We start from the raw sequence: 23,027 nt of genomic DNA, 5'->3' as shown, positions 1-23,027 counted from the left end.
ATTTAAAATTATTTAAAAATATTTAAAAATAACAAATATAATTAATATTTTTGTTCAATATTAATTATTATAGAAGTGATTATAACATGATTTAAACTATATATTCTATTTTATTGAAAGTATTTATTTGAGTTTAAAAGAATTTTCTTCTTTTATACATTTTTAAAGTTTTAAATTTGAGTTTATAAACTTTGTATTGAATATAAATATTTCATATTTTTAACGGGATGGAAAATAAATCGAAAATTATACCAAACCATGTATTATTTATACAGTTTAAATAAAAATGAAAATGTAAAGTTCACAATATAATTTATTTCTTTTGGTGTGTACCGACAATATAATATTTATATAATTTTTATTTTTTCACCAACCCAAACATTTTAATTCGATTTCACGAAGCAAATTTTTAATTTGACAGGAGATACAAATGTAGTTGTTATTGAATTTAAAAAGTGTTATTTTTTTACGAACAAACTTTTTAGAAATTCAATTTTAAAACACTTGTAATTTCTTAAAAGACTTATGCATATATTTATACACATACTTGATTTTGGTATCAATTTCTATATGGGAAAACAACATCAACTTTTTTTCAAAATTACTGATAATTATAAAGGTAGAGATAAAGATATTATGATGAAGTTTATAATGATGATTATCATGAAACTTCAAAATATATTCCAGTAGGTGATTTAATCTTTTAGATGACTTAGGGTAGGTACTGTGAAATTTCATGGAACAAAAACTAACCTTTACGGAGAATTTGCGTATTTTCTAGAATGATGGTTACTATACTATATCATAACAATATATTCATCGATAATACCATAAACAAATACTAGGTGTATATACGCACACACACAATCAACTTCAATCGGTTAAGCATATTGGCGATCTATCTCGTGTCGTATTATAATTGTATGTGTTTTGAATAACCAGCACACATAGTAATGAATAATATAGACTACGATGCATTGACCGCAGTAATGGCACAAAATTAATTTGTAGGATTTCTGCTCTAATTACATGATCCCCATATTTATCGTTCGTATACACAATCGTGTATGATTCTAAATACGCAGGCGTACACACACATACACATGTTATGAGACGTTTACCATCGTATAGCCTCGGAATTAGTAACGTGTAATAATATATATTATATTATTGAGAATTACTAATATCGGAAATGAGAATTTATTACGTTTTGCAGAACACTAGATACGTCAAATAACGGCAACGATCACACATTGGAATTCCGAAGGGAAAGCACGAACACAATATTATATCAACAAATTCTGGTTTAAATATATATATATTATATATATAACTTTCGACGGATAAAATAATACTTTGAACATTGTAATATAAAACTAAATTTAAAAATATTAATATATGTAATCATACAAACACAATGTGCAACGGAATTTAAATTATATTTAAGACAATACCTGTATCATTTGATTTAATTATATATTACGAGGACGGTTGTACATTTTTAGTATATTATACATAATTTAAAATGATGAAAATATCAGAAAATTAAATTTAAAAACATTATAGAAATGCATTATACGTTTTTAAATTAATTGAATAGCATCAATACAATTTCAAAAAATATATAGTTTATAGTTTAAACCCAGTTTTAATCCAACTACTACCTACTGGTAGTTTTTTGTTGAACTAAATGACCATGGTCCATGCACCAAGAAAACTTGAACAATCACTATTTCGATATAATTTATAAGCTCCTTCCTAATTAAAAAATAATGTTGTGAAATAATGTATAAGTTTTTATTTAGAGTGACAACAGCTAATCGTTTTACTAACGATATTCAAAGGTATTTTATGTTAGTTACTTAGATAATTTTTATATAGCAGACATTTATCAAACGAACGTCTTTTTTAAATTTCATGATTTATGGGAATTAAACTTCTTTGTATTTTTCAAAGTTAATGAAAAAACAAACGTTTAAGATAATATAAATTCTTAGTTTTAAGAATTCATGTAAATTAATTGTACGTTATAATACGCTGAATTTGTTGTCTTTTTATAATATGTATTCTTATATCTTGTCTTTATTACATTCTAATTACGTACAATTTAATTTGTTGAAAATCAATATATAACAGATGTTATTAGGTTTAAAATGTTTTTTATTTTTGAAGAAATATATTCAAGACCCTTCAAAAAAATAAAAAATATTTCGATCAAACCAGCATCGTTACTTCTTAAACCTGTCTGATATTGTAGGCATAGGATTAAGGTGCTGCTACAAAGCATTTGAAAATAACGATGAGCTTAGTTCCTTTGGTCGATTTCATATTTTGATTGATTAATCAACATAACATTCATCGTATTCGTCGAATACGTTTATTTCAAAATAATATATACTAATACAATTGACAAGCAATAGCTTGTTGGATATACGAGCATATAACGTATCTTGACGTTTATAAATTGGTTATTGACAAAGACAGAGCTATATAAAATCAGAGATTATTTAGTGGCACTTTGACCACAACGATTTCTTATTTTTGATAAGATATTTTTTTTTAAGGAATCACATGTGTCCGACAGATTATAAGAATATATCATATAAAAATCCTTCGCAAACCGTCTCAGTAATTTAGTCAACTAGTCCAATATACCAATAAAATATATCCTACCCGTGGCAATATTAATCTAAAAAAAAAAAATTATTTTCACGATATTTCAACAGATTGTTATATTATCTTTACGATCGGAACGGAATAATAATGGAAAAAATAAAAAGGCAACGATACACGGTAACTACGACTGGACAATATAACAATAGTATTTCCGTTTGGACGTGATCCTAGGGGAAACATTAAGTTAAATATATTCGTACAGGTATAACGCTGTTGTCAGCCTCCGTAATAATAATAATAATATTATCGTTTAACGGATACCACACCAAGATTGTTTCAATATTTATTATTTATAGTTCAACGATCGCAACGGTTGGTTTTAATTTTAAACTCTTACGTTGTTTATCAAAAGATGCATAATCATAATTAATGAGTTTGGCGAAACATTACACGATAGTATTACGTATAATCAAAATATTATGTATTGTATCCAAACGTTCAAACAAAGCCCGCGGGAGTCCATGTTTGTATTTCGTCGAGCGCACGATGATACTATAAAAACTATGACTATATAACATTATAACATACAGGACTCGGCTTGTTAAGTAAACTATATTAAACGTTGATATTATAAGCAATAAGCGCATGTATTTTAAAGGGGTTGTTTACCAAAATCAATTTTTCATATGCCTAACAAATAATGTAATATTTACCAGCATAAAACCAAAAGTGAAAAATCAAAATACGATATACTAAATTGTACATATTATGCATTAATTATTATTAATAATATTATGGTTATTTGATTTATACCAGCTTATATTATACGTATATACGCTGAAACTACGATTGAAAATTTTAATACCATGCGCATGTAAAATTCAATGGGACGTTTGGGACGTTTTTTTATTTTTAAAATCATACTTTTCCGTTTTTCCTTTAGATGACACGACGATTTATTTAATAATATGTTGATTACTAAAGCGTTTATCTTGAAACTTTTCCGTCGAAATTAAATGTTTGTTATCACCACGGTATATCTATGTGAATTTAAGTTCACCGAATGCATGCGGGTGTTTATTGGTGTTTTATAGTGCCAAAATGTAATATGGGTATAGAACATTGATCGATAATGGATTTAAAGTTGAGAATTTGTATCATTAAAAAAGTTTACTTAAACGACCCGAATTTTCCAATCTCGTAGTTTTCTCGTTGCCAGGTGAATAGAAACCCAGAAAGTAATCGTAAACTTGTTTGGAGTCACACACATATGACAAATGACGCGTGCAAGTCGAATGTTACGCCCTTGCCCGCCAGCAATTCAGTTATTCGATGCAGGTGGTTTTTACGTTAAATACATTTTATTTTCTTATAACTTGATCGCAAATACTAAATGTACAAACAATGTCAATAAAACATGGAAGTATACTACAACATATTGTATATTATAGGATATTATAGGATATACCGATGAACAAGTGACACACGCAATATTTTCAATGTGGAAGTTGTAATCCCATATAAAAAACAAAAAAAAATTAAATTATTAACATTTTATTTTAAGTTAAAAAAATCCATTTTATTCTGTAGTTAACTATGTATAATGTTTATGGATATGATTGACGAGTTAGCTGAAAAGCTAATCGATACGTTGTCTCAATCAATCAGATTGTGTGTTAAGTATGCTTTTGGTAGAGAGTGATTACGTTAATTTGTTCCTGCAGGTGAAATAACAAAACACAATATTATTATAAAGATTAGTGAACAGAAGTTTACCTAACAAGGTGTACTCTGATTTTTTTCGATCAACCAACATGAATTAATTGAATTCGTAGGAAATTGTTGTGCCAGGGGCACCAAGGTCACGGGTTTCGATGTCATATCACCCGTAAGTACAAATAATCGTAAAAAATATATTGATATTCTCCTTTGCTGCCATCGTGTATAGGGTACGTATACGCGCAGTGTCTCACGTCTGGGTTAAATAAATACATTATAAAATCCGATGATTTGGAACCGCCGCTCAGAGTATCGTCGACATCTCTCCATCCTACCAAAAACATTACTCTGCCCCAGAGAAATATCCTTCTGCAGCCTGGCCGAAAGACATCGGTTATCGTAAAAGAATGCAAAACATTGCGTCGTTTCACTTGCGTATTATTATAAACTCGGCGTGTTATTTATCGTCTACTGAACTACGCATACACTCGTTGCACGTTCATATCGTTCAGAAGTGATGAATATACACCCACACGACGTGCGTACACTATTATTATATTTATATTTATATGTATACTATCAAGTGTATGCGCGATTTACGTTTGCAAATGCGTCTGTAACCGGCACAAAACGTGGCAGCAATTCACCGAGTAGGAACTGCCGCCAGCACATCGTTTGTCGAGAGGGAAAAGCGAACGCGAGAAGAGAATAAATGCGTTCTGCTCGGATCGTTTGTCGCGATTATGTTATATTATTAATAAATCGCCGTCGCGTTGCGGGCGTGTGGCTTGAAATTGCGGTGAAGACTGATTTTTACGATCAGAGTGTGCGGCTTGACGACGAGAATCGTACTCGATTTTTCGCCGCGCGTGTCATCAAATTAGTTTCCACGTGAAATTATTGTGATACGTTAACGGACGATTTACCAGCGAACGTAATGCCGAGGTATTTTCTTTGAAAGAGTGCAAACGTTTTAGGATAGACATGGTTTCTCCTCCGTGTCACGGAAGTTTTAACGGCAAACCAAAAACAACACTTTTCCTACGATAAAAAACTTTCCATATTTCTCGGAAAATTTAGAACAAATAAAATAACGAAATTAAGTTAAGTTCTTTACTAAATCATAAAAATAGACGCTGATTCATTGTAATATAATTTTTATTTACTTACGAGTATTCAGTGTACAGATAGAAAAAAAAATACGAAATAAAATAAACTCATATAAAATGTGTTCTCGCATGTATAATTTTATTTGTTTAACAATAATATGTAAATACGAGTAAGTAATTAATTGGTATTAATGTATATTTATGGACTTATAAAAATTTAACTTTTTTAAAAATATTTACGACATTCTATCTATTCTTTTCTCCTTATCTCCATTGAATAAGAAATTTAACTTCTCAAACAAATATAAATTCGATACAAAAAATGTACGAGTAAGTAATATGCAAATAATATTCCTATTTTACGCTGACTATCCACTTTAAACGAAATTAGTTAAAGATAAATCAGTAATGCGTATTATCGTAATTTTAATGTGAAGTATACAATTTTTCTTATTTTTTTTTTTTTCCATAACGAGAAGAAAAAATTCAATTATTCTACAGATTCGATAGTCTTCAAATTTGTTATATTGTTAACTTATTGATATGTTAGCATAAATATGTGGTTTAACGATTGAACAAATGCGACTGGAAGAGTATGATTTATGTACGAGTATAGATAATCATTAAAATATAACAATGTTCTAGAATGGTAAAAAAAAATATGTGCAACAAAGTTGAAAATAACTACAAACATAAAGTTACAATATAAACTAAAATACAGAAAACTTTATTTTTCTTAAAATATTATATTGCTTATATATAACCTTCTTGTAATAGTGCTATATATCAACAAAGGGTAAAAATGGATTAATTTTGTTTGGAATCCTTTAAAATTAATTTATAATATTATAACTTTTTTAAATAATTATTAAATGGTAAAGTTTTCGATACCTCACAACTTTTTCTTATTTATATTATAATCATTCAGAACATTATATTTTTATTTATTAATAAGCCCTGAAAAGTCAAATGTATTTTTAAAGGATTAAAATTTTTACGCTCTTTTTACAGTAAGATAACTTCAATATACACAAAATATTAAACTTTAACACGTTTAGTTCTGATACCACATACATTTAAATGTTTAAACTGTCAATGGCTAGAATTATTGAAATTTTTAAAATAAATATTGAATATGAAACTGTTTTTTTAGATAATACATGTTTTAATACTATGATGTGTTTAGAGGTTAATTATACGAAAATCGATAGAACGAGACCGAAAAATAAAATCAATAGTTTACGATTATTTTAACAGAAGAAAGGAATTTAAAGACGGCTAATGCAAAAGCAACCAGAAAAAGAAAGATATTATAATTAATTGGATCTTAAAATTATTCTAATCGATCGACGGTCGGATAAAAACCGCTTGTTTATTTCTGTACATTTGAATTACTCGGTCACCAAAACTTTTTTTTACTATTTTTTCATTACGGTTTTGTTTAACGCTTTATTGAACTTTTTTTTTTATACCAGTCGTAAAATAAAAAAAATAAATATATAAATCGAAAAAAGTGGGAAAACCAAATCGCATCGCTTAGTAATTTATTTAGTGTCTTATAAAAGTCTAATTAAACCGATATTTAATGCTCCAAATGAATGCAAACTAGCGTATTTGTTTTATATTTATTTATTTATTATTCTTATTTTCGTTGTCATTATTGAAAAGGCCGAAAAAGTTAATTTTAATCTTCCTAAGGAACACAGACCCAATATGCGCAACGCGGCTGAGCCGTTAAATCATCTCACGTTTTTCCAACGAGTATTACGCGTTACGGGTTATAAATCGAATATTTTTTTTAAATATATCGTATTTACTGAAATAAACAGTTATATACTGTGTACACTGTGCGCTGTTATTTTCCATTACCTACATCGATGTAAGAGAACGCATCGCCGTGTTCATGTACATTACGTCATATTCCATGACATTTTCCGAAACGATTGTCCGAACGACGAGTGCATAACCATACATTTGATTAATTTATTATTGATCAAACTGTTAAAATTGCATAATATTTATCTTATTGAACACTTTTATTAATCATATATCATGACTGAAACTTAATTGAGCAAAATTGAAATTGATTAAAAACACACAGTATAAACTGATAGCTCACCGAATCTTTAAATTCTATGGAATTGTGCTTAGTTTCTTAAGAAACCAAATTTAATATTCAGAACAAATGCTTTGTAGTAAAGTCTGTCACTTTTTTTTTTCTTTATTTATTTTTTTTTTATTATAGATAAAGTTATATTCTATAAAAAGTTATTTAAAACAAATATTAATATTATGTTTCCCCCAAAGATTCTTGTTACGAAATTTACATTAAATGACAATTAAATAAAATTGAGTGAAAAAAAGTCAATAAAATTAGGAAAGTTATGCAAGGTTAAAATACTGACAAATTTTAATGCTAACACAGAATTCAAAATTTCTATTGATGTATTCTCTGGAATGATTCACTCAATTTTCGGGCAACCATTAATTAATGTTGATTGAATTACAATTAAATGTTATAATATTCACATTGCAGTTTCAATACTATAAAATATAAAATTAATAATAATAATTATTATTATAATATACGGATCCGGTGTTTACCGAAGTAGAATAATTAGTGACTATAACTAGCGTATAAAAAGAAGACCCGATGTATCTCTACACTAGAGTAGAGAGAACTCTACAGTATTGGATTCACTTCCTTAAAATGGACTGGCCTGAGTAGGTAGAACTATACGTAACATCGGTTGACGTAAGGCCCTGGGTTGAAAGATAGAATCTCCTGACTCGATAGTTTAGGGTAGAGAGCTATCACTTAGGCCAACGCGTTCGCAGAATTACTTAAATTTCAATATTAGCACAATATACTAAGTTTATAAAGAAAAAAAAAAAAAGAAGTTATATTATTGTATTATAAATATTGGCCATCACACGATTTTGACTAATTAAGAACTATAAAATCATTAAGGTAACTGTCCCTGTAGATTAATTATTTTTAGCTAACTACTGAACAGTTCATGCGGTGTAGTGAGCTCGCATAATAATATTTGATCACAATAGTGTATTAAATTAAATTAGGCGCATTATAAGATTCTGTTTTCCACGATGAATTACCATAAACATCGTCTAATTTATCTTAACTATATTACAAAATAAATATTATTTATTATACGTATTATGTAATGATTTAATTTAATGATATCAACAACAATTGATATTTTTAGGTTTGCTGGATAGTATTTGTAATGTATACCTAATACATTTTGAAGCTAAATGATATTACTTTGGAGAATAACTTATAAGTAGAGTCTATTATACCTTTTGATGGAATAGTTCATAAATGGGACTGGCATATTTCACAAGTAATTTTTTTAGTGTATAGTGTATAATAACATTGTAAATTAAAAATAATAAATCAATAATAATAATTAAAAATCGTTTAAAATCGTAAAATAATAAACAATTATTTGTAGAATATCATAAATTAAAAAAAAAAAAAATTATTATTTAATTAAAGTGTCTGATTGACATATTTAAACTTTTTATTTAATCGATATAAGGCAAGTTTTATTACATTAAACATTTTAAAATCATATCATTACTGATAATTTTATAACTAAGATATACCCGTAAATACGGTACGAAAGTTTTTTTAATAAAGTTATTCGTGGATAAGATTCTTTGCTTATTTGCTTGTCTATACTATAAAAATTATTTAAAATTATAAAATTTCTATAAAACGTGTATCCGATATTCTGAGATGGTATTATTCATTAAAAGTAAAAACAAAATATTATAATGAAATTCTTATATAACAAGTTAGTCTCCATAACATTATACGGCTCTTTATATTCAACTAAGTAAAATTACCTATTAATATCATAATAATTTTAATTTTATATTAACGTTTATAATTATATGTCATTGTTTGAATTACAGGACAAAATATCATAAAAATTAATTTGAGTAAACATGAATAGTATTATGCAACGTTGCATATTATACAGGTATAATTTACCTACATCTAAATATCTTTGTTGTTGGTCTACTTAAAATGCATTAATTTTGGTTTGCAAGTATAGGGTGTAATGCACGTAGTTATAAATCATTGTTTATGCGAGATTCGTGATCACACATGAGTAAAATACAATTTGATTTCCTGCAGTAGCACACTTCGGTATAGTTTGTTTTAGACACATGTACGTATACATGATTTTTAAGTGACTCTTCTCACTGACTGTGTTAAAGTCATTACCAAGAATATTCCTATTCGAAGAAATTGTTTGGGTGACGTTAGTAACTTTTAACGAGATGTTTAAGAAAAAATTTATTATTTATTTTTAAAATAGCGATTTTATATTACATATATGGGTGTTTGATGTAGGTAGCTACATATACGTATATAATATTATATAATAACGTTTTAAAGCGAAATTTAAAAAAACGAAAAAATCCAACTTGTGACGTAATTCACCGACACCTGTCAATCAACCATAGATTAGACCTGTATACAGTGACAAGCATTAATATGGTAACGACATTTCTATCATCTCTTATTTTTATAAATATTTTAATAAACGTTAATACGATATAAAAATAATAAGACTTGAATTATTTTATATTTTTGTTTTTATTATACTATATTAAATTATTTGAGTCTTTTTTTCTTAAAATTTTTTTTTACTTACGTGAACATTTAAAATTCTTATTTCACCCACCGAAAAATAAAAATATTACAATATTAAAATTTAATTATAAAACATAATAATTGTTATACATTTAAAAAAATATTTAACTGTGCTTAACAATACAATTTTAAACTATTAATGAACACAAAACTATGATATATTTCAAGGAAAATTTAGCTCTTGATAATTTTTTTAAATTTTTAAATTTTAAAATTCTTCATAATAGTACAGATAAAAATATAATATATTTTATTTAATTATAATTTAAAATTAATTAAAAAAATTGTATAAACAATTTTATTTATAAATTTCTGTATAATTTTTATAAGTAATATATTGAAACGTAGTCGTAATTTACTTACAGTTGAATAATATTTTGTTTATGTGTAATTCATTAATATAAAATATAAATAATTAAATTTCTATGTATAATATTATTATGATAAATTAACCAAAATTAACATATTTTGTAAATATTCTGTTCTAAATTATGTTTCTTATTAGCGCATATTCACTTTAATACCCATTTATCGTTGATAATTAAATTAAATTTGAGTAAATACCTAACAGTATTCGATAACAAAAGTTGTTATGAACATAAAAAAGTACATAAAATTCACTTATATAGCATGATATTTTATTAATATTTTATAATTTATTTGGTTAATAACCGTGTTTTCCATGACTTAACTCTCTATGTTAAAATGTTCTAATAAATATTAAGTTAAATATTTTTATGTTTTTAAATGTATTTTTCATATATTAAAACTCATAAAAACCATTAAATATTTTAAGGCCTCGTTAAAATGTTGATACTTATCGTTTAAAATGCAATGAAATATCAAATATGCGCAAACAAATTTAGTTTTAACTCGCAAATCATAGTAATTTAAAACATAATTTCATGTAATTTCACAGAATCATAAGGTAATAATATAATTTAGTTATGCTGGCGTTTTGTATAGGCAAAATAACTACATGTATAATACTTTTGTATTAATATTATTGATTAATATTTTATACAAAAACATTAAATTTTACATTATAACTAATGTATAGCATTTAAATATATAAATTGGTACCAGGTAAAGACATTTAAAGTGTTTATAATGTTGAGAAAACACGATTTTTATTGTATGAAAGCAAATAATAAACGTTTGGCATTTTCATAATACTTTGTGATATAAAAATATTTTTAAATGATATTTTGATTTAAAAAAAAAAAAAAAATTATATTTACATATATTAAATATTTATAAAATATACTATCATTAAAATACTTTTCATGATAATATAAATGTCAAGAAGATTTTTTTTCAACTGCTATACCATATCGATTTTTTTTTTTGTGTAAAATGTTTATTTTCTTTCCCGATAAAAATGTACATGATGTGATACATATATATTTATATATGTACAATTTTAGTCATAAAATGGTAAAAATATTGTAGTATAATTGATTGTAAGTTGTAGACAATCTTTTTAGATCTTTTATTTTGTAAAATAATCGATGGGAAAAAATGAATATCTTATGCACAAAAATTAGACAATCAATTTTTTAAATCCACATTTTTTTAAAATATAAATAAATAATATAAGATTTTGATTTTTTAATGATTATAAATCATTGAATTATTTTAGAATTTAAAATTTTTTTTTTATTTTTTTTATGTTGAAGTAATATTCGAGTTATGAATACATTTATATAACATATCTAGGTCTGTGTAAAAGAAAAATGATTACCATTTACATAAAACAATATTAAAAAAATGGATTGAATTTACATAAAAAATAATTGTTCCTGACTGTTTACTAGTCATATTTTAATGGAAATGAAGTGAAAATTTATTACATCGTATTTTTTTTTTTTTTTTTTTGATTTAAACGATGGTTAGAATAAAAATCTTTATGCCTGATGTGCACGCCAAAGATATTTTTTTAAATAAATTATGATCGAGTATATTAAAAATTTCATATTTCGGCATGCTTAATTCAAAATATTATCAATAGAATGTAGAGTGAATGAAACCAGAAATGAGGTAATTCATATGATTAATATTTTGTTAATCGATTGTTTATTATTCAATTGTGTTTATTGTATTAATAATACAATGATGTAATTGTACAAATTTAAAATGCCACAATAAAAAAAGAAAATGTGTGTGATAAAAATGTTGATTTTTATTTTTTCTCAGAAAACTGGTTAAAAAATAATCGTGAAATGACAAACACCGAAATGAAAACTGAGATCGTGTGACAGTAGACAGATATATCTTTTCTTCTCAAGTGAACCACACTAAGCATAAAATTCTCTACGGTATTTTGTGTGTGTGTGTACACGAAAAATAATTTGATCACGTTTCTTAGGTTACATGTATGATCACAAAACGTAATAAGAAGTTCTGTGCTGAAAAATTCATAAAAATGAAATTACATTGCGTTCACTTCGATGTGTTTCATGCGATCTGTTTTACATGGACGAAATTTTTATTCAAAATACTCGATGTTAAATTTTTGATTTATACGTATATTATAATGTATAATATGGGAGAGCTAGTATGAATCGTCTACAATGTAATCCCATTCCTCTCAATGTTAGTCCAGTGTCTTAGTGGTTTGTGACTCGGCAAACGCACTTGAAACAATACTACGAAAAGATAATTGGTACTTACCAATAACTGTTAGGTTTAGTCGAGAATTCCTAGTTGGTGATTTCCGAAAGTCTACTCGACATCTGTAGATGCCAGCGTCCATTTCCGATACGTTATCGATGGTTAACATAGCTGGTTCAGATAGCATGCGGAAGTGTGACCTGCCCTCCAACGACTCATCCTTCCAATGTGACTTATTCGGATCAGTAAACTTGTCTCGGATATCCACGCTGTGAAATTAATAAACACAATTAATCAGTTAAGCTAAACATATTAGTATAATCATATAATTATAATGCTATGTTAACAGAGTGCAGGTACTTAAATTTTTATTTATAACAATATACAAAATACGTAATAACACGCAATTATTAAGCTATACACATAATAGAATTGTAATACTTATAATAAAACTATACTTAAAGAAATTTGGTAACATTGCTTAATTTTATTTATGCATTTTAAACGCTGCGAGAAAAAATAAATAAAAAATATGTTTGTCGATTAAACTAAATAACACAAAAAATATAATGGTTATATTCCAAAACTAATACCTATGAAATATCAAATTCGTTGAGAGAAAAATTGTAGTTTTGAAAAAAAATAAATATTAAAAAGTTTTGAAAATACGAATTCATACAAATTTTAATAACTTGTATTTATTTAGAAAATTATTATTCACTACCAAAAACAATATGCATTTGTAATGTACAATTTGAGTATTTTTTAATATTAAAAATGCATAAATTTAAAGTACATAATGTATATTTATGTAATAACTTTGGTAAATAGTATTTGATAATAAATTTTTTATATGCATTTCCGAACAAAAATATTAATCCATATCAATTTATATAATGTGTATTACAATTTTAATTAAATCTTCGCACAACATTTTGGTTTATTGGATTATGGGATCCTATTTTACTCTATATAACTTAATAATGGATTTGTTATAAATAATAAAAATAATAATAATTAAAAATACACGCATAAACAGTTTATTTACTAGATAGACAATGGTGTATTGAAAATAATTTTAATTAGTTTATACAAATTAAAACGTGAAAGGGAAAATATATTTTCTTTATAGCTAAAAAGAGCATAAATCACAAAGTTGGTTAATACAATATTTTATTTATGTCAATTATAATATAATATATAATTATTGATTTTGTGGCTGATTTAAAATATTCTAACATAGTTTATAATTGAAGGGCCCGATACAACAACCAGATAACTCCATAATGAAAAACTTTTCAAAATGAAGATAAAACGCTTTTCTTAATTTTGCTATGAACATAAAATGTCTACATCTAAAATATCTACATAATTAAGTTAAGGACATAACAATGAATAATTATTCCTAAATATTTAAATCATAAATTTTATTTTTGTATTCGCAAATACTTATTAAAATTAAAAATAACATGGATTATCCGATTCTTTATCAAAATAATTTTTTCAAAACTTAAAAATATATGTATTTTTTATGTAAAACAGTATATTTATTAACATATTTTTACAAACATTTCTTTAATTATATATGAAGATTTAAGTTTTTTTTTTTTATAAAAACAACATATATGGGCAAGCTTGGAAAAAAATAATAAATATATTTTTCTTTAAATTTATGTTTTTTTTCTTATTGGTAAAAAGAGAAAAAATATCTTTGTATTCTTGAAACACACATTTTTGTTATTATTTTTATAATTCAATAATATTTAAGTGTTATAGATACCCATTAAGATAATATTTACTTAAAAATAAATAATAATTAACCAAAAATGTATCTGGAATATACACATAATCTTGGTGTTACACATAAATATTAAAAATAAATACAGTATAAATGAAAATAATTTCATAATTTCTAAAAAAAATAAAACATATCTATCTTTTATTATCACAAAAATATATAAAAATATAATTAATTATAATTATTGAAAATCTACATTATAATAATGATGTTTTATTATCATACAATCATAAAAATAAATAATAATCGTCTAACTTGGTAAAAAGAGAAATTGTATTTTTCATTCCTTAAATACACATTTTTTATAGTTCGTTATTAGAAGTTAAAAATGTTGTATAGTTGTATCAAATTCTTCAAGTCCCTGGTAAAAGTATAGATATTTGGGTGGAACATAATTTAACACTAGATTTTGTCATCTGTTAATTTTATAACATATCCCATGATTAAACATTTTTGTTTATAAACGTGAATTAAACATTTTTTTTGAAAAATTATTTCAGATATTCTAAAAATGCGTATATAATATTTTGTGGTGTATTTATAACATAGAATTTTATAGAACAAACTTTTTCATAATTTCTTGATACTATTTTGACAAAAATACTCATTCAAGTTTCCTTCTTCTCTGCTCCATTTAACCAAAACAGCAGTCACAAGCAAAAACATTGTGTTCCAGTTCAGAGAATTTTTGAAAAATAGCTTTTAAACCAAACATGTGTTTTTGAACGTCATTATTATTTCGAGAGCTACGATTATCAGAAAAAAGATACAACGTTTTCACTTCTAATTAAACTTCTAATTAATTTTTTTGTGTAGGCATAACACAACGATAATACAATAAAATAATTTGTAATTAAAAAATTAATATTAACATCAGTGATAAAGATCTCATCAAATCAAACAGTACGTATTTTAATGTGACTAACTGGGCACAACAACCAAATAACTTCAGATTTATCCGTTTGTGGTACCGAAACACAAAAACAGATAGATCAATATCAAGGTATACTTCGTATAAAATAATGGAAGATAAACTGTTGTTGCATATAATGACAAAGAATTTTTTTGTTATTTTTTCCATAGTTACACATTTTCCCGAAAAAAACTTTCCTATTACTAGATTTTTAAATGTTTTTTCGAACTTTAAACTCATTAAAATGTTTTTAAATATAACTTAATGATATTTATTTAATTATGGTATAATATTATTTTCGTAGTTAAAAATAGTTTTTTTAAATATTTTACATTTTGTACGAGCTTTTGGTTGGAGCTTGAAGAACAAGAGCGATAATGTTTATAAGTCATTTCCGCATAGAATATTTTTCAGATAACAACTTGTTTCTGCACAACTTATACATACACATTTTTACTATTAACAAAATGCTTATGGAAAACTTTAACTTAGTTTGTTGTTTTTGGTTGTTCATCTCATCATTTGGTATTCATACTCACAGAATGAAATTGGTTGAAGTTTGAATTAAGTAAAATATATAATGCAAAAACAAAACCAAATACGTAAATACAACCCATGGGGAGTAGTAGCTTTTTAATTTGTATATACAATCTCGAATTCTTCTGGAAAAAAAAAAATAAAATAGTTTACCCATTTACGTACCTCACTGCTGTTATTCTTATGTTAGGTACCGAAATATTGAAACGATAGTTTAAATTTAAAAAACATCAAGATCTGACCAAATTGAACGTACTAAATACAATTTTATAACGAAGAAAACTATTTTAAATTGAATTATGAGTCTGATTTTTCAAAGTTATCAAGAAATTATTTAATAACTACCTAGTTACTTTTAACGTTACCATATATAGCTTTATATTCGTGAAAGTACATTTATTTTCTTAAAAACAAAATACTATTGCTATGTAAATATAATTTTTACAAACATAATTATATACAGCTGTAAAATAAATGTATGTAAAATAAAAATAATATTATGTGTGTATAAATGCATAGTTCATAGTATAATATTGCGCAAATAAGTGGTTCTATGATAATTTTTATAGCCAAAACTAGTGTTTTACATAGGATTTGAGCCATGTAATTTTACACTAGGGTAAAAACACTGATCCACCGACGTCTTATTAATTTCTATTTAACCTCTATGCATTCCTGTTTGGGTCGATTTGCACGATGTATGGCTAATGATAAAATACTACCATGTCAAGCTATGAAGAAAATATGACAAAATATCTACGTTATTTATAATTAAATTTATTATTGTTGAATTAAGTAGATTTAAACATAATATTTTCTACTTGATACTTTTTTTAAAGTATAAAAATAATTAAAAAATAATGAACCCAGCAAATTGGAAAGCAGTTTTGAAATTCCCGAGGCGCGGTAAATTTATTACATAATATGAAAATATGCACTTTAAAAATGTTAAATTTAATTTAACACAATTTCATAACAAAAAACTTTCAGACAAGTCGTTATTGTTCAAAATTACATAAATGTAAGTAAATTTACAATTCACATTATGATTAAAGTGATTCGGAAAAGTGTGCATTTTTATAAAATTGTTTATGTATTTTTATAGAAAGATAGGAGGTACCTACCAAAAAGTGTTTTTAATTGAAAAAAGAAATATTAGACAATCCAATGATTAAATATAATATAAAAAGTAAATTCAAACAAAATTAATGATATAAAATATTATATGGATGGAAAACAATTATTAAGTTAAGTTTAGGGTTATTGAACATGATTTAACAATTTACTTATGAAGTTTTGTTGGACACAATAATTATATTCGTAATATTAGCTCTAAACATCTTTTAAAATTCCAACCTAAACCGTATATGGACCAAATACTATGTATACATTTATATATTTAAATGTTTAATTCATATTTCAGTTAAAAAAAAAAAAAACAAATTTTAATTAACTGAATAACAAATACTTAAAAAATAAATAAGTGATGCAGCTGATTGTAAATTTTATTTTGCATATGACGAAATACTTTTATAATATCAATTCTTTGAATTATTTTACGGGCGTTAGACATCTATATTTATACCTTAATTTCAAAAATGTTTTATATTTAAAAAAAAATCACTGTTGAAAAGCCAAACATTTTTGAACTCTAAATTAATTTTAGATAACTTCTTCTTAAAATATGTTAAAAAGTTAAGTTATAGAAAAAAATTAAATTATAATAATATAATGGACGAAAATATCATAACGTACGGCATTTGATAACCATCCGTCTGTCTGCCTGTCAACTTTGATAAGTAAAAAAAAAAAAAAAAAACAATAAGTAAATATTAAAGTGGTACCTATGTCACTCGGTCTAAATTAGAAATATATGCTTAAAAATTGTCACACAGTGGTCAGAAATTTCCTAGAAAAACAAAGTATTACGCGGCTGACTTGCGCTTTAGTTCTCAGTATTTGTAGCGAACTTTTAAAAGTACGGGAAATCACGGGAGTTCTTTGCCGTTTAAAGCCGCGCCAACCCAAAACTATCCACACCCCCTCCCCCGATCATCAGTGGCGCGTGTTGCGGTGGTATTGTAATTACTTCGGGCAACACGATACACTTTATCCATGAAATAATAATACATACATACATATATATATATATATATATATATATACACGTACCGTTGCGATGCGTTCGCGGAATAATGTATATTCGGGAGCGGTTCGATAGCGAATAACGATGTACGCGTAATAATACAATAACAACGACGGCCGAGACGATAATCATTCGTCTCGAGTGCCAAATATCGTCGCGTTACCGGTTCGGAACGAATCGAATTATAAGACCCGCCCCGGCGACGCGCGGAGGGGCGGACGTGCGGGTGCCGGGCGGAAGACGTTTCCGACCCGCAATAAATCTTCGCGAAACGATCGTCGTCTCGATTCGGGCTGCCGGAAAAACACCCCGGTCGTGTCCGGGCTCGCGAAATATGCGTCCGTGCGATATATAGACGTCCGTGTGTGTAAACGTCGGCCTGTGCGCGTGCATATCATTATATCGTTATTGTTGCGTTTAATTTGAATTGCCGCCGCGGGACGGTTGCCAACGAGCGAAACCAATAATACAACAAGTGTTGGGCGTTATTGCCACTCGATGCTCTCTCGCGTCGCCCGCCGCCGTCACTGGTCCGTGATACGAATATATATATATATATATATCATTATAATATATACGTATGTGTGTGTGTGTGTGCGTGTGTATATGTACATAGTATAAAGTCGTTTCCCGCACGTTTTCTTGCCAAGAATCTCTCCCGCGCCAGTCGCACCCGCTCACCTAAGCCGCGGTCCGCTAGACCGTACACACGCGTAGGTACGCATAGCACTGCAGCAGTGATAGTGTACGCATAATAATATTATAATACGCCTATAATATATTGTACGCTACCGAACACGACGCGTCGTAGTACGTCGGATTACTATAACACTATACATACCCACACGTATTCGGATCGATGAGAAGAGAAACAGCATAATACGCGTATTAAGCGCATGCAATATTATTGTTACGCGACGAAGACGACGGTGGTCAAAAAAAAAAAGGAAAAAAAAAACAAAAACGAAATATTTCCGCGTGCACGTCCGCGCGGTAGAAAATTATTGTACGAAATTCACATTCCACGGTTTTACCGACAAACGCACATCACGTCCGCGTCCCGTATGGGCTCAGTCGAGGGCGTATTTTTACGCGAAGTTCCGCGCGAGATTATCGTTTCGATACCTTAGGGCCATACATGCATGTAGCGCCCCGACCGATTGCGCGTCGCGAAAATGACAACGTTTTCGGTATAATTTTTCTAACTTATGCCGCGCGATTCGGGAACGACTGCGACGTCTGACGATATCGTTTTGCAGTTTCAATTTTTCCACGCACATATTATTATCTTGCGCGGTTTTGAGTTTATTGCTATATAAGACGAAAATAACGGTGGTATTTCTGTTATACGGGTAATACCTATGTTTGAATCCGCAAAGTATTCGTCGAATACTCTACGACGTATCACAAGTAGTCCCATCCGTCAGAATTGTTACCCGAATCGGCCGAATCACATTCGTATGAATACAATAATGTACGTTATTGGTATCGACGCGAGCAGAAAATGTTAAAATACTTATGATTTGTAAAATAATAGGTATCCTTATAATGTCCGGGGTTTTTTTTTTTTTTTTTTTGATATTGTATATTCGTGGAATAATTATTTAAGTTGTAACAATAAAATTATTAATGAGAACTTTTCATTAACTTTATAAAACTATTAATTTTTTTTTTTTTTTGAATTGCAAGTATCTATAATGCTTTATAATTACTGATTTACGAAGGTCATATTTATTGATTAACAGAAAATTTAAGTATGTTTTCGCTTCAAAATGGATTAAAAGCAAAATACGTGTTGTCGACTATTGGGTTAACAACTATACTACGTAAAGAATAATGTTTATATAAATTCACAGTAAATATCTAAATTAGGAATAATATTGTTTTTTCTAATTTTTAATTATTATACTGAATTTACGATATATGAGATTAATATATATATATATATATATAAATATTTGATTAAATTGTTAGTTATTTAACATGTCCTGTCGGCTATGAACCAATAAATTATTTGTGGAATTTCGTGTTTGACATGATAATATTACCTACGACTGCATGACTGCATGTGGAAAAACCAAATTGGTCTACTATACAATCAAATATGGCTTCGGGCTAATATAATTATAAAAGTAATAAATTACAATATTATAACGAACGTGGGTGATGCCATCGTCTACCAATTGGCTAAATGTATGGATGGCGATGGGAGGTAGAATAGTAATATACCATTTATAATATTACGTTCTACGTTTAATATATATCGAGAAATATTACATTTATATTTCTGACAGTCTGTTCTTTTTATCATTTCCTATGTTCATGATCTGTGTTTTAGCTGATTAAACCTTTCACATTTAACTAAAATTATTTGATTTATATGAACACACAATTTTGCTCCAAGATAGTTTCTTAAATCAAGTTTATCCAAGGAACTTTAGACAATATAAAGCGATAACTTCTTCGTCGACTAATTCTCGACCTCCGCAATACAAAATATTATCCATTAACTGTCTAGAGCTATCTGTATGGTCGATGAATGAAATAATGTTTATTCTAACCAGAAATTTAGTATCACTCTGAATTAATTAAACAGTACACGGTGTTTAATTATTGTATAAAATAAATGATGAAATTTTATGTATTACAAGAAAAACTAGAATTTGCTGATCGTTAGCAGTGGCTGGCTCCGAAATAAATCCAAATACACCCATGCGTATTGATTAATTTAATTTACATATTTACTGTTTATATTTTATGTCATGAAAAATACAATAGACCGTGAAAATTATAGAATATAAAATAGTTGTAATCTATAGATTTGCCATGATCGCCAAGTTCCTGCAACTATAAATGTAGTTTAGGTTGGTATAGACTAAGAAATTCAACATTTTAATAAGTATTATATTATATCGATGAGATTCAATTTTAAAAACCAAGACTTTCTCCAAGTATTTTTCAAAACGATCAAAATAAAAAAAAAACCTTATTAAGACTGAAACTTTCCTAAACAAAATATATGAAACAGAACAATCATTAAATGAATGGGAGCTAAGCACTTCTCAGCAACCCATTAATTTTATAGTTTCGTCACTTTGGACCAACTATTCACATTTGCCTTTGTTTTGACTGATTTTATAATCAAAATCGAATAATAACTGCAATCCAACGAGGGACTTGTAGTGTGTAAGTGTCCGATGGTAGCACGTGATGTCGAGTATTTTACAACATATCAAGAGATTCACAACCTTTCAATCGTAGTCATATGTGTGCACATGATTCGAAAAAAGTTTTGTACGTTTTTCACATTTTCTTCCTTATCGCACACACTCACCGACACCGCTCGCCAGAGTTCGTTAACGTGTTTTCTTTCTTGTTTCACCCGGACACACGCGCTAAGTTATTACAATTTGTTTGGGATGAAACCGCACGTAATGACAACTACTATAAGTGTGGTTTTTTCTTTTCCTTTCGTTTTTGATTCACGTCGTTTTCTCCGTGACCGTACACTTTTGCTCTATTTCACTCGACACCTATAAAATATATTTATGTGTGTGTGTATATATATATATATATATATATATATATATATATACGTATTACCAATATAGAAATGTAGGTTTTCGACCTGTCGCCAGCGCGTAAGCACACACACGCGTACTTGTAACGACTAGTTTTGAAGAACAAATGTCCAAAATGATCGGACTCTACTGATGACGATGCGGTAAGCAAAACTTTTGTCCGCCCGCGTCAGTCTCCTTGGCGGTGGAAAACGATTCCCGCGAGCGGCGCGCCTTTGTGCCAGCGGAGAAATAAATTCGTATATCTATATAATCTATATATCTTATAGAAGGAAAAAAGTTGATTAATCTAGCCATGGTAGGTGAGCGCGGTGTGACCTCGCCCATCGCCTTTGTAATAATAATATAATAATATATATATAATAGAATAAAAGCTCAGTCCACGTACAATATTTTACGTGCCTCTCGCCACGGCCACCGTCACCACTATATATATATATTATATAATAATAATAATAGTAAATATATATATACTCTCCCCATTTCCTCACGTACCTATATCCACTCTCTTTCTCGGCTCTTCCCCCTCCCTCAAAGCGAATCGTCCCCGGAGTCCCTTTTACCCGGAGCACGGATAATCTTCTTATTTGCGCTGGTTTATTATTATTGCCGTTTCTCGCAGAGTTAGTCTTTCACTCACCTCACCTCTCGCACTCGTCGTAGCAGTGTCGGCGGCGGACTAACCGAGATAATATTCCGGACGTGTCATCTTTTACTTTTACTCCACCGCCCGATGGTGCGTGAGTATAATAAAAGACAAATTTTATTTACTTTTTTTTCTTATGAAACCCATTTTATTCGCCCTCTTCGTCATCGTTGTCACCGTCTACAGCCGAAAATCACCGATTTTATGCGTAAATCTACGCAGGAAGGATGTCGAAACTAATAAAAACACAAATCCCTCTATATTTAATAACGAAATCACGTTAATTCGGTTTGCAGTGATACACTACTATATATTTTATTTTTTTTTTGTGTTTCGTTTTTCACGAAATTATTGTTTAAAATGACAATTCGTTTAGCCGATTTAATTACTGGACCTATACCTACTTCGTGTAACTTAATTTCGATTATAATAAATGAAAAATGACTTGCAGTTTTAATATTTGTTCTCAGTGTAAACTAGGGAAAATAAGCAAAATAAAATTATAATACATATCATTCTGTACTAGTCAATAATTATACTCTACGACTGTAATGAGCGAAAATACAAAAATAGCTTTTTAAGCTATCATGAATATATAAATGTGTTTATTAATTTTAGCGGAATCATTGAAACGTATACATCGATTGTAAAAGAACCGC

The 23,027-nt window shown here is 27.7% G+C and overlaps 1 protein-coding gene across 1 annotated transcript in view; it reads right to left on the bottom strand.

The window, feature by feature from the left end:
- Window positions 1-23,027, bottom strand: part of LOC112591371 (hemicentin-1-like) — a 184,078-nt gene that overhangs the window by 86,227 nt on the left and 74,824 nt on the right. The window contains 1 exon segment of the mRNA XM_025335178.1: window positions 12,808-13,016. Within this exon segment, the coding sequence (XP_025190963.1) occupies window positions 12,808-13,016 (209 nt within the window).

Source organism: Melanaphis sacchari, unplaced genomic scaffold (assembly GCF_002803265.2).
Source record: "Melanaphis sacchari strain LSU unplaced genomic scaffold, SCAv2.0 Contig132_pilon_pilon, whole genome shotgun sequence".
Taxonomy (NCBI): domain Eukaryota; kingdom Metazoa; phylum Arthropoda; class Insecta; order Hemiptera; family Aphididae; genus Melanaphis; species Melanaphis sacchari.
Note: the sequence above shows the minus strand (reverse complement) of the source record. Positions and strands in the feature narration are given on the sequence as shown.